The following is a 12,695-nucleotide window of genomic DNA, read 5'->3' on the forward strand; positions in this document are numbered from 1 at the left end:
TTATCTGAATGGTTACCTGATTACAGCCCTTAGAAGTATTTACAAGGCCTACAAGCAGCCAGAGTCACAGAGGGTTTGTCTACACTGCAGTCAGACAATTGCTGACTCTGGCTCGTGGGGCGGGGGGGGGGGGCTCGGGCTAAGGGGCTGTTTAATTGCGGTGTAAATGTTCGCGCTCAGGCTGAGCTTGGGCTCTGGGACCCACCCCCCTTGCAGCGTCCCAGAGCCCAGGCTCCAGCCCGAGCCTGGACGTCTACACCGCAGTGAAACAGCCCCTTAGCCTGAGCCCTGCAAGCACGAGGCAGCAGGCCCGGCCAGCTGTCGGTTTTTAATTGCCATGTGGACATACGGAAACAGGCCAGACATGGCAGGTTGGGGGTGTAACTGACAAGAGGCTCCCCAAGGTACGGATCAATCACACAGCTGAGAGGGTTTGTCCAGGCCCAGCCCAGTGAAATCCACTTCCCATTCCAAGTCCTGGGGGGCGGAAATGGCTCAGCACATGCTATCTCCGACCCAGCGTGCTGTGGGGAATGGGCAAGTGACCCACACAAGCAGCACCCTGGGAGCTGTGCGGCAGGCGCTACCCCCCGGGACGAGCCTGCACTCCTCACTCCCGGGAACATCCCACGGGCACCCATGGAACAACTCACTGGGACTTGCAGGAACACACCTGAAAGCTCTTGTTGAGCTGGGGACAGCACCCATGGGTTTCATCCAGCAGGGTGCAGGGAGCTTTCAGCTCCCTTCCTCTCTGGCAGGGGCTAGTGGTGCTCAGCACTGCCTGGGCTCAGGGAAATGGCTGGAACACATCAGCCGGCAACGCGGACACCGCACGCGTCCACGTCGGTGGCAAGAATAACATTTCGGGTAGGAAGGGATGAAATCTCACTGTCAGACTGGAGAAGAGAAGCCCAGGCCAAAGAGACCCCAGCTGAGATCGGGGCGGAGTGGGGGGTGAGTGCAGCCGGTTGGAACCGCAAGGAACCAAGGAAGGTTGGAGACACGAGACAGGTTAGTTAATCCGTCCCACACAACATTTGATACCCAGAGGGAGAACAGACTGCTCTCCAGGAGGGTATGGGACTTCACAGAGAGACTGAGGACAAAAGCACCAGCCACTGCAGGGTTGCCAGGCTCACCGCTGGACTGCCCAGGCTCCTCACAGCACCTGTGTCTCACTCCTTTCCCGGCAGGTGTGTGGTCAGGGAGGGCGTTTGCTGCTGGGGCTGGCTCTGGGCTGGCCGTAGCTGTTTCTCCCAGGGAGCTGAAGGCACTTGCTCTTTATAGCTGCATGGAGGGAATCATGTCACGTCTGGGCTCCAGCTCTGCATACTTGTCCCTGCCATCGTCCAAGACTCTGGGTTTCATGTGCATGGGGTTACACCCCATCCCTCCCCCAGCAGGTTCCCTGATGCCCATCATCCCTCTGAGGAACAGGCTCGCTGGGATGGTTCGGCTCTCTTTCCCTTTCGCTGAGAAAGGCTGGAGGGAGGGACTGGTGAGAAGCTGTGAAAACACCAAGGGGTTAATCTCTTAGGCAGCCCAGGTGCTGGCGAGTTCCCAGGGACTCCCTTCCCCAAGGAGGCTGTAGGGAAGTAACTAACCAGACGCTCAAAGCTGTCAGCCATGGAGCAGTGTGACATGAGGCCCCTCCTCCAGGCTGGAAGAACTGCTGGCCTTTGGGTCACAGCCTCCTTGGCGGACTGTGGAACTCCTTGCCACAGGAGGACCAGCCCAAGCCTGAGTGTGTTTGGCACTCAATGAGAAACCTTCCCAGGTGATGAAATGCATCCTTCTTCGTGGCCAGGTGATGAGGAGGAGGAGAGAGAAGGAAAAGAAAGATTTATTGTACCAGTGAATGAATCCTGGAGAATGACAAGTGAGGGCCCAGTGGGCAATTTTAGCATTACCCTATTGTGTGTTCTTGGCACTTAGTCACGCAGTGACAACACATGAGAAATACCCGAGATGACAGACGGCTAGATCTGACTTGCTTCTGTTCCCTGACCCTGTTTAAGCCCAGCCTGTCTCTAACAGCAGGAGTTGCTCCTTCCCTGTCAGTAGGAAGGAAAATGTCCCGGAGAGGGGGATGTTCCCACCTTGGTGGGGATTCCCGCTGGACTCTCCTGCCCGACCATGTGCGACCGGCCCCACCGGTGCTTTGCGGTGCCTCCACACAGCCGTTGCGGTCGCAGAGAGCAGCACGTTGCTCCTGTGGGGATGGGAGCTACAGAAGGCAGGCCAGAGGCCCCTGACGCACCCCAGCGCTGTGGGACGCACAGCGGGTATGCACTGCACTCTGCTCCTCGCACCCAGGGCTTCGTCATCGACCTGACACCCAAGGTATTAGACACTCAGCCGGACTCTCTGGGGCTCTCCTGAGACACCTCGCGGGGGATGGGATGGGGCTCTCCACCCAGGACCCGGTGCAGGTTTCTCTCCGGGTGAGACTTGCCTTGAGCCACAAGGATGCTGTGGAGTGTGGACACTGCACCGCTGGCAGGTCGGTGAGCTCGCGGCTCCCTAGAGCGCCTGCTGTGGGGCACCCAGCCATTGCACGCTGCCACGTGCTGAGCAGCGCCGAGGACCCAGCTGCCTGCCACAGACTGATGGCAGTGTGAGATGAAAACAAGGTCTCAGCGAGGCAGGAGGGGCCTGTGGGCACAGTGCTCCGGTGCAAGTAGATGTGGGCTGTCCATGCTCAGGCTGTCCGGGGTGAGAGGGGGGAACCATCACAGCTGAATGCTGAAGTGAGCTGATCGGGAAACAGAGGCTGAGGAGGAATCCAGCGTGGGGGAGCTGTCACTGGATGGGTCCCCCAGGGAGTTAGAGGTCCCTCGGCACAGCGAAGTGAAATCCTCGTGGCTGGCAGAAGGAAAGCAGGTCAGTCACACGCACACATGCAGCCAGTGTCTTGCTGCTGCCAAGAGTTCGAATCCCAGCATGAATGGGAATCATCCAGTAAATAGAGGTCAGACAGAAAAAACAGTTCCTCCACTGAGATCCCAAGGAAGCAAGGCTGCAGGTTAAAGAGCACAGCAGGGAGAGAGGCTGGGGAGAAGAGAGTTAACATGGAGAAATGTAAACCTAGATGGTAGGGCACAGAGTCCCTGCCTGAGCACCAGCAGCCAAGAGGTTAACTCTCCTGCAGGGGGTGGGGGTCATGGGCCAGCAGCTCAGGGTTAAAGTGGGGAGCTCTATAAAAACAGGGATAGGGGGCAGTGCACTGCAGATCCTCAGAGGCACAGCCCAGTGCCACCACCAGGCTGCTCAGGGGCTGATTTGGTTGCGTCCTGAGCTGGACTCCCTTTTAATACATGCAAACCCTAAAGGCCAACAGACGCTTACGGGGGAACTGGCCTCCGGTAAAGGTGGATTGAGCTGGATATCTGCTAGAGCACAGGCCTGGGGGTGACAGCTGGGCAAGGAGCCAACTGCAGAAGGCATCGAAGCGTGGAGATGCTGGGGCCCAGCACTAGGCTCACGTGGGCATTTGAGACTCGCCAGGCGGCTCAACGAGAAGGGATTTTGCCCATCAGATGGGGAGTCGGAGATGCCAGGGCTACTTTCAGAGACCCAAGTCCAGCCGGCATTGGTCCTGACTGTCCCAAGGAGAGCCCCTCGAGAGGAGGGAACGAGCTGGATTGTAACCATTTCCCAATAGCCTCCCAGCTCCCATAGAGCAACAGCAGCCATCCGCCTTGGAAACCCTCCGGAGGGCAAGGAAGAGAGAAAACATGGCACTGCTGATGGCTTCAGCTCTGCCATGTGTCCCAGAGCCCTCTGAGCCCGGTGATCCAGAAGCCCCCGACGCCTCGCTGGGGCTGATGCCAAGGGCCATCCAGAACGTGTTGCCAGGTGGGATTTTCACAAGTCTGACCCACACTTTCATTCTCTGACAGCAGGAGAGAACTCCTCGGTCACTCTCTGCCTTCAGGAGCCAGCACCTCCACCCAGAGTGTGTCCCACACTAGCCAAGTGCTTTAAAAGCCTTGCTCATTGCCATGGCTCAGCACAGCAGCCTCCTTGCCCTGGCCAATGCTGCAGAATCCAGCCATGACAGAAAGAAGCCCCGACACGGCCCAGCCTGGATATTGCTACAGTGGAAGGGTTTGGCACGCTGGGTGCTCCTGTGACACCAGCTCCTTGGCAGTCTCCACTCTCCCGACAGCACATCTCTTCCATTGCGCCCGCTTGGCGCCCTGCCCAAAACAACTCTCCTCCGCAGGGCTGATGGAGCTGGGGCCCAGCGAGCCGGGGTCTGACCTGCTGCACGCAGCACCAGCCAGCGCTTGTCTTGTCTGTGTTCATAAACCGAGCAGATGTTGTCTTGGAAATCAGCGATGGAGTTATTGCTGATACCAGGCCCTAGCTGCGCATGGGCCACATGGGCAAAACACCCAGGAAGTTAACTAGCCCTACCCATACTCAGGAGAGTGAAAGTGGAACTTGAGTGCCACCTTTGATGGTCATTCTTCTGTCCCCGACTGATTGTTAAATCCATCGTCTGCAGGTGGCTCTGATGGGACACGCATCCTCTGCCTGCACTGTCGCCCTCTTGAGGGCGGGCGGAGATGGCCCACTGCTGAGGGGAGTCAGGAAAAGCCGGGGACAGTCCCCTTCTAGAGATGGCAAGGAACGAGCTCGGGTTATGGGTTTGCTGAGATGTAGCCGAACCCTGCGCCAGCTGAGCCTGCCACAGCCCAAATGGCAAATGAAGCCCAGCTGCTCCTGGCCGTCCTGCCCTGGAACGGGAGCCCAGGCAGCACAGGAGCCTGAATCGAATACCAGGACAAAACAGGCTGCAGTCATAGCTTTCTGCCCTGCCCTGAACCTCCCGGCACGGGGTTACATTCAAGGCGCAGAGATCCTGTCTAGAAAGGGCTGGTAGGTCTCAGGGTTTGAGAATTAATCACTGCTGAGTCGACACCCCGCCCTCCCAACACAGACACTGTGATCAGATCTGGGCTTTACAAGCAGCTGATGAAGAGGAGGAAAGGAAGGGGAAGTGACATCACTGGATGCAGGTGGCTCTGGGTCACAGAGATGCCTCACCACGAGCTTTGCCCTGAGAACTTGGAGTTGGTTTTGGCCCCCTCCTCCAGCCATAAAGGGGTCCCTCTTCTCAGCGGGGGGCTGAGCTGATGAGGTCTGCATGGGGCTTAGACCCCTTCCTACCAAGGGGCTTTATCCTCCCAGATGGATCCATACCCTATTCCACATGAATGTTCCCGCTGGGCAACCCCTAGCTTCCAGGCTGCGTGGGACTGCTGCAAATACCCCCTTGCAGTCCCTGCCTTGAGACTGTCCTACCCACCCTCCTAGCCAGTGCTGGCCCCAGGGCAGGAGCATTGGGAGGCCTTGGTGATGCTCGCTAACTTATTCTGATCTCCCCCTCCGTCCACACTGCCATCTTAAGCACCACCCCCTCCTGCAGCCACCCCTCTCCCCTAGGAAGCATGTGGCAGCTGCAGCCAGCAGTGGCTGTCCTGGACGTCTGTCTGCGAGACACAGCACTCATTAAAGTGCGGTGGCAAGGCCTAGCATCCCACATCCCCAGAGTGGCTGCAGGCCCAGGATGCCGGGCAGGACTCCCGAGCCTCACCTGCAGGTGGCTGCCACGCCAGGCTAACCCTGCAGGCTGCCCCACGGTGGCTTGGCTGGGGGGATAGGCAGCAACATCTCCAGAGGTCTGGTTCAGGGGAGGGCAGATGTCATTTTGCCAGTAACACTGGCGGGATCCCACCACCACTTCCTGTATGACACTAGAGGGCAAAGGATGATGAGAGATGCTGGGGTGAGAGAGGCGGGACTAGGCCAGCTCATAATGGCTCTGGGGACACGGTGTGACGGGGACGAGAGGCCCTGCCCAGGGCTGCCCAGTGCCTTCCCTTTGTGGTGTCTGGCTCGTACTCGTTGGCTGATTGACCTGGGGTTTAAGGGGGGTTGGGTGGGTTGTGGTCGTCGGCAGATTTGGTTTTGGCTCCTCCCGCAGCTCGCTGCTATAGGACCCCCTCCATGAAGCTGGTGTCCAGGTGCTGGATCAGCACCCGGATGAAGGACATTTCCTTCCGGGTGTTCTCGAAGATGATCCGTGGGTCATCGGACTGGCAGCGCAGACAGTTGGGGGCCATAACCATGGCCAGGTTATTGACGTCCATCTTGGTGACCGCCACGTTAGCTGGCTGCACGAACACCTGGGGAAGAGAGAGAGGTTACAGCATGCGGGGAATGACTCCCCCTCCAGCCGCATCGCCACCGGCTCCTCAGACAGCTCTGGGGCCCGCTCAGAATTACCGTCTCAGCTATTAGCACCGCCCAGGTGTCTGCCAGCATCACAGACCCGGGCCTGGTCTGCTGCCCACCCCTCTGCTTGCCCAGTTCTGGATCTGTTCCTTAATGCCATCTGTTACTATCTGTGCGTCCCGGCAGCCCCTAGAGGCCGTGACTGAGACCAGGGCCCCCAAGTGCCAGGTGCTGCACAGCCCCTGCCTGAGATCGGGGCTCCCATTTTGCCAGGGGCTGCACGAACACTGAGTTCAGAGTCCCCACTGGGCTGGGGCAGCCCAGCCCCCCAGACTGAGGCTGCAGCCCCTGTGGTGCCGGGGACTGCACACCCACAAAGTGAGAGACAGTTACCCAGTAAATGCCATTAAGGGCTACAACACTGGGATTGCTAGCGCTAGAGAGAAGCGAGATATTAACTGTGGCTTGTGACAGGAACGGCGACTTTCTCCTTTGCGGTCCATTGTTTTAATTGAATGGTTTATGTCTGACTGTGTTCTACTCCATGGGGGAGGGGGACCACAGCTCCTCCAGGAACTAAAACCCGTGGGAGGTGATCAAGGCAAACCAGCCAGGTTGCGACCCCTCGAGAGGTCCACCCCTCCTGGAGAGGCTCCCTAGACTGGTTCAGACTGGGTTCTCCAGACACCAACAGACAAAGAAAGACCTTTGGGATAAATAGCCTGAGTTTAAACTGACTCGGGGCCTGCTTTCTGCTCCAGCGAGTGAGCAGGACCTTCTGCCTAAGGGGCACACCATCCTTGGGGAAGGACTTACCCTACTAGGCCTGTGATGGGCTTAACCCCATCACCTGTAAAGCAAAGGAAAGAACCTGCTTAGCTATGCTCCGCACCTGGGAGGTGATTAACGAATGACCTGGCCAGAGGCGGTGGAGCTGGGTTGTATAAGCAGCTGAGCAGGGTGGTTGAGGGGAAAAGACCCAGGAGAGAGGAGCTCTGGGGAGCTCCCTCTCCATGGGAAGGGCGTGAAGGCAGGTCCAGTCACTGGGATTGGCTGTGGCCAGAGAGCAGAGCTACAGGAGCAGGGTCAGCTCCTGTGGTGGGGCCCTAGAGTGGAGAGAGCCTTAGGTAGGCTCTGCAAGGACCAGGGAATGAGACAGATGCCTACAAGGGGCAGAAGGCCATCAGGGAAAAGGCTGGGGTGGTGGTGGTAGTGAAGGACCTTTGGCTTAGAGCTGAACCCCGGAAGGGGACTGAAGTTTTGTCACTTGGCCGGAGGATGGAGCCACAGGAGACCAAGTAAGAGAGTCCAGAGAAGAGACTGGCTGGGGCTGGTCATTATCGCTGAGAAAGTGGCCTCCAGAGGGGGTGTGATGCAAAGTCCCCTGCAATGCTGTGTCCGAGCAGGAGGGAGTTCCCTCGAGGTAGGGATGCATGTTGACAGGGCTCCAATGGGTGATCTCTGGTAGGCTTTTTAGCAGGCGTGTAGGTTCTTTGATTGTTTTAACACATTTTCTCTGTAATGCTTTTAGCTTATGAATAAATGTACTTGCTTAGAAGGAGTTGTAGGATAACTCAGCTGCAGGCAACACCTTATAACTGCAGGCAACACACTGGTCATGGCCATTGCAAAGAAAGCAAGGCACAGGCTCTGGGCTGTTTAGCTGGTCTGGTTTGCTGGGGACATTGCAGTGTAACCCAGGGAGCTGTGTAGCCTTAAAACCCCAGTCAGGAGGGAGTGAGATGCGGATCTCTCACCAAGAGAGGTGATGGCTGGGAGCCAGAAGCCTACAGTGGATGCCCTTGGTGGGCCACGGATGGGGAATGCAGCAGTAGTTGCCCTGAAGTGTGACTATTATTATGAGCTGTGGCTCTGTGTGTAGCTTTGTGTCCAGTGTTGGGCCAGGAAGGACAGGAAATGTGTGTCACTGCTGTAATGTGATGTACACATGGGGTAACATGGAAGGGTAACAATTAGGGCTGTCCATTAATCGCAGTTAACTCACGTGATTAACTCAAAAAAATTAATCCTGATTAAAAAAATTAATCACGATTAATCGCAATTTTAATCTCACAGTTAAATAATAGAATACCAATTGAAATTTATTAAATATTTTGGACATTCTTCTACATTTTCAAATATATTTATTTCAGTTACAACACAGAATACAAAGTGTACACTGCTCACTTTATATTATTTTTATTACAAATATTTGCAATGTAAAAATTATAAACAAAAGAAATAGTATTTTTCAGTTCACCTCATACAAGTACTGTAGTGCAATCTTTTTATTGTGAAAGTGCAACTTACAAATGTAGATTTTTTTTGTTACATAACTGCACTAAAGAACAAAACAATGTAAAACTTTAGAGCCTACAAGTCCACTAAGTCCTACTTCTTGTTCAGCCAATTGCTAAGACAAACAAGTTTTTTTACATTTATGGGAGATAATTCTGCCCACTTCTTATTTACAGTGTCACCTGAAAGTGAGAACAGACATTCACATGGCACTTTTGTAGCTGGAATTGCAAGTTATTTATATGCCAGATATGCTAAACGTTCATATTCCCCTTCATGCTTTGGCCACCACTCCAGAGGACATGCTTCCATGCTGATGACACTCATTAAAAATAATGCGTTAATTAAATTTGTGACTGAACTCCTTGGGGGAGAATTGTATGTCTCCTGCTCTGTGTTTTACCAGCATTCTGCCAGATATTTCATGTTAATAGCAGTCTCAGATGATGTTGTTCCAGCACATGTTGTTCATTTTAAGAATACTTTCACTGCGGATTTCACAAAACGCAAAGAAGGTACCAATGTGAGATTTCTAAAGATAGCTACAGCACTTGGCCCAAGATTTAAGAATCTGAAGTGCCTTTCAAAATTTGCTCAGGATGGGGTGTGGAGCATGCTTTCAGAAGTCTTAAAAGAGCAACACTCTGATGCGGAGACTACAGAACCCGAACCACCAAAAAAGAAAATCAACCTTCTGTTGCTGACAGCTGACTCAGATGATGAAAATGAACATGTGTTGGTCTGAACTACTTTGGATCGATATTGAGCAGAACCCGTTATCAGCATGGCTGCATGTCCTCTGGAATGGTGGTTGAAGCATGAAGGGACATATGAATCTTTAGTGCATCTGGTACATAAATATCTTGCAACGCCGGCTACAACAGTGCCATGAAACCATCTGTTCTCACTTTCTAGTGACATTGTAAACAAGAAGCGGGCAGCATTATCTCCTGCAAATGTAAACAAATTTGTTTGTCTGAGCGACTGGCTGAACAAGAAGTAGGACTGAGTGGACTTGTAGGCTTTACGGTTTCACATTGTTTTATTTTTGAATGTACTTATTTTTTGTACGTAATTCTACATTTGTAAGTTCAACTTTCATGATAAAGAGATTGCTCTACAGTACCTGTATTAGGTAAATTGAAAAATCTATTTCTTTTATTTTTACAGTGCAAATATTTATAATAAAAAATAAATATAAAGTAAGCACCGTACACTTTGTATTCTGTGTTGTAACTGAAATCCATATATTTGAAAATGTGGAAAACATCTAAAAATATTTATACAAATAGTATTTTATTACCTTTTAACAGCATGATTAATTGCATGATTACTCGTGATTAATTTTTTTTAATTGCTTGACAGCCCGAGTAACAATATCAGTGAGCTTATCGGTCTTATTTACAGTGGCTGAGTGATACAGTACCAAATCCCCAGAACACAACAAGGGTCAATGCAATAGCGTCCATAAGTGCAGCGAAGCTGGGAGTGAGCTGCGTGACAAGGCAGAGGACTGTATCAACACAGCCACGGGTGAGCCCCCCTGGCTGGAGCCCGCCCCCCTGCCCTACCTGTAGGAAGCGGATGAGGTAGCAGAGCACCGTTTTGTTGATCCTGGGCAAAGAGTGGATGACTGCGATGGCTGCCTCTGGGTTCTCGTAGTGGGTGATGCACTGTTCGTAGAACTCATGGGGAATCAGCGGCTCCTCCAGCTCCCGGTACCAGAGCTTCAGCAATGACGCTGCGGAGAGGAGACAAGTAGCAGAGCTCGTGTTAGGTTAAAAAAGAGAGATGCAGAGCTGAGTGTGCAGGGATGGGGCAGGGTGCTGGGTAGAGTGGGGCAGGGCATGTGGGGGTGTGGGCAGCATGAATGGGGGAGTGCACCAGGCATTGGAAGCCCCGATCCAGCAAATCTGACTTGGGGCAGCTTTGATGTAGCCAGGGTTCTTAGAGAGTTTGGAATGCCAGCTGCGCCCCTGGGGCAATCCAAGCAGCCTAGTCAGTTTCACTCTCTGCTTCTCCCCCACCTAATCCTACGTGGAGGTCTGTCCCGGCATGGCAGTGCCATCATTTCCATGTCCCCAAGGAGCCAGCATCTTGACATGTGGCAGGCGCTCCCATGCCATGTTGATCTCCGACTGACCTTCCCATCAGAGTCACCAACCTGCCTCGGGATTTCAATTGTTCATCTTTCTACGTACAGACTTGAAATCTGACCCACTTGTTCCTTATGGGCCCCTGAGTTCAGGTGAGGTGGGGGGAGGAGATATGGCATTTCTAGGGCCCCTGGGTATGGGGTGAGGCGGGGGAGGGACTGTGGTGTTTCTATCAGATCCCCGAGGAGGACGACAGCTTATCAACGTACAAAGGTCCTTGTAGTTACGGCCATCTGAGGGCACTGGCTCTATCCAATGGATTTCAGCCAAGAAGCCTGTGGCAGCTAATGAGTGAGCCCCAGAGCTCACAGCCACCTTGCCCCAATGTGCAGAGGGCCGGCCGCTAGTCGTCCCTGGCATAAACGCAAAGGTCAGGCATGAAGCGACTGGCCCGAGGCTGAAGGGAGCGTGCTTCCATGGGTGCTGTTTTGGTTCGGTTTAGAGTCCTACACTGGGCACCAACTCGCAGGAAGCGTCGCTGCTTAGAGAGCGATCGATGCTGCACACTTGGGAGAGAGCACGTATCCTTAGCCCATTGGGAGAAGGGTTCTGGGGGAAAGCCACTGCCGGGGACCACAGCAAACAGCTCTTCCAGGAATCTAACCGGCCGTTCGCCCCAATGCTGCTTATATACTTTGTTGCATTTCACTCCCCTTGGAAACTAGGCGGGTCACCTTCCCTTTGGGGGCCAGATCCTCAGATGGAATTGGCAGGAGTCAGTGAACCTCCCCTGATCGACACCAGATGAGGAGTTGGGCTTCTGCTTCTCACCCACACATTCAAGGCTGTTGGGTTTTTGTGATGGCTCCCTATTAGGGGTCATGAGCAAGAACTGAACCCAGGACTTTTAGCGCTAACTCCAGGAGCCTCTGCCACTTGAGCTAAAGGAGCAAGTCCATTAACAGGTAGCAGATTGCACTCCATATGTTTATGGAAATATGCTTATGAGTGTAAATACAATGTAACTGGAATATGCTTTATGCAAAAGGTCTCTTTTAAGGTATCATTACAAAGCTTATAATCTACTGAGTGTGTTCATCCTATTTGTATGAATGTATCATTCTTGTATTTGAAGCTAGAAATATGAAGTATTACTCTGAGGTCCTACCGTAACTATGCAAAGTGTGGGCCATCAATGGTGGCTTGGAATCTTGATGGCTCCCATTAACTAGGACAATTGGTTGTAAATGGCTCTGTTTACTTGCAAGCCTTTCTGTGTCCCTGATGTCATCTGGTACTGGAATCCATCTTAAACCTGGTCCTTTTCCATTTAGAAGGAGGGGTGGGAACGCAGAGAGAGACAAAGGATTCCCTCCATGTGCCAAAGCTATTAAAGGGGGTGGAACAGAACAAAGGGTCCCAGTCATGTGGAATCCCCTGCTTTTCACCTAAGATGCCTGCTGGAACTAACAAGGTCTGAACCAGGGGAAAGGATTGGGCCCAGACTAGGAAGGAGTCTAGTCTGTGAAAGAAGCTTATTTGAACATCTCTGAGGGTGAGATTTACCTGTATTCAGTTTCTTAATGTATTAAGTTAGCCTTGCGTATTTTGATTTATTTTACTTAGTAACTTACTTTATTCTGTCTATGACTACTTGAAACCACTTAAATCCTACTTTTTATACTTAATAAAATCACTTTTGTTTATTAATTAAGCCAGAGTAAGTGATTAATACCTGGGGGAACAAACAGCTGTGCATATTTCTCTATCAGTGTTACAGAGGGCGGACAATTTATGAGTTTACCCTGTATAAGCTTTAAAAATAAAAAAAGATTTATTTAGGGTTTGGATCCCATTGGGAGCTGGGTGTCTGGGTGCTGGAGACAGGAGCACTTGCTAAGATGTTTTCAGTTACGTTTGCAGCTTTGGGGGCGTGGTTCAGACCCTGGGTCTGTGTTGCAGCAGGCTAGTGTGTCTCGCTCAACAAGACAGGGTTCTGGAGGCCCAAGCTGACAGAGAAAACAGGCTCAGAGGTAGTCTAAGCACATCAGG

At 52.8% G+C, this 12,695-nt stretch overlaps 1 protein-coding gene across 3 annotated transcripts in view; it reads right to left on the reverse strand.

The window, feature by feature from the left end:
* Positions 1 to 223: 223 nt before the first annotated feature.
* Positions 224 to 12,695, reverse strand: part of ARHGAP39 (Rho GTPase activating protein 39) — a 423,047-nt gene continuing 410,575 nt past the window's right edge. For all 3 annotated transcript variants that reach the window (XM_073329927.1, XM_073329928.1, XM_073329926.1), the window contains 2 exons: positions 10,119 to 10,288; positions 224 to 6,200 (listed from right to left, as the gene is read on the reverse strand). In XM_073329927.1, the coding sequence (XP_073186028.1) occupies positions 6,006 to 6,200; positions 10,119 to 10,288 (365 nt within the window). In that variant the 3' untranslated portion in view covers positions 224 to 6,005. The remainder of the gene's footprint in view (positions 6,201 to 10,118; positions 10,289 to 12,695) is intronic.

This window comes from Lepidochelys kempii, chromosome 2 (assembly GCF_965140265.1).
Source record: "Lepidochelys kempii isolate rLepKem1 chromosome 2, rLepKem1.hap2, whole genome shotgun sequence".
NCBI classification, from domain to species: domain Eukaryota; kingdom Metazoa; phylum Chordata; order Testudines; family Cheloniidae; genus Lepidochelys; species Lepidochelys kempii.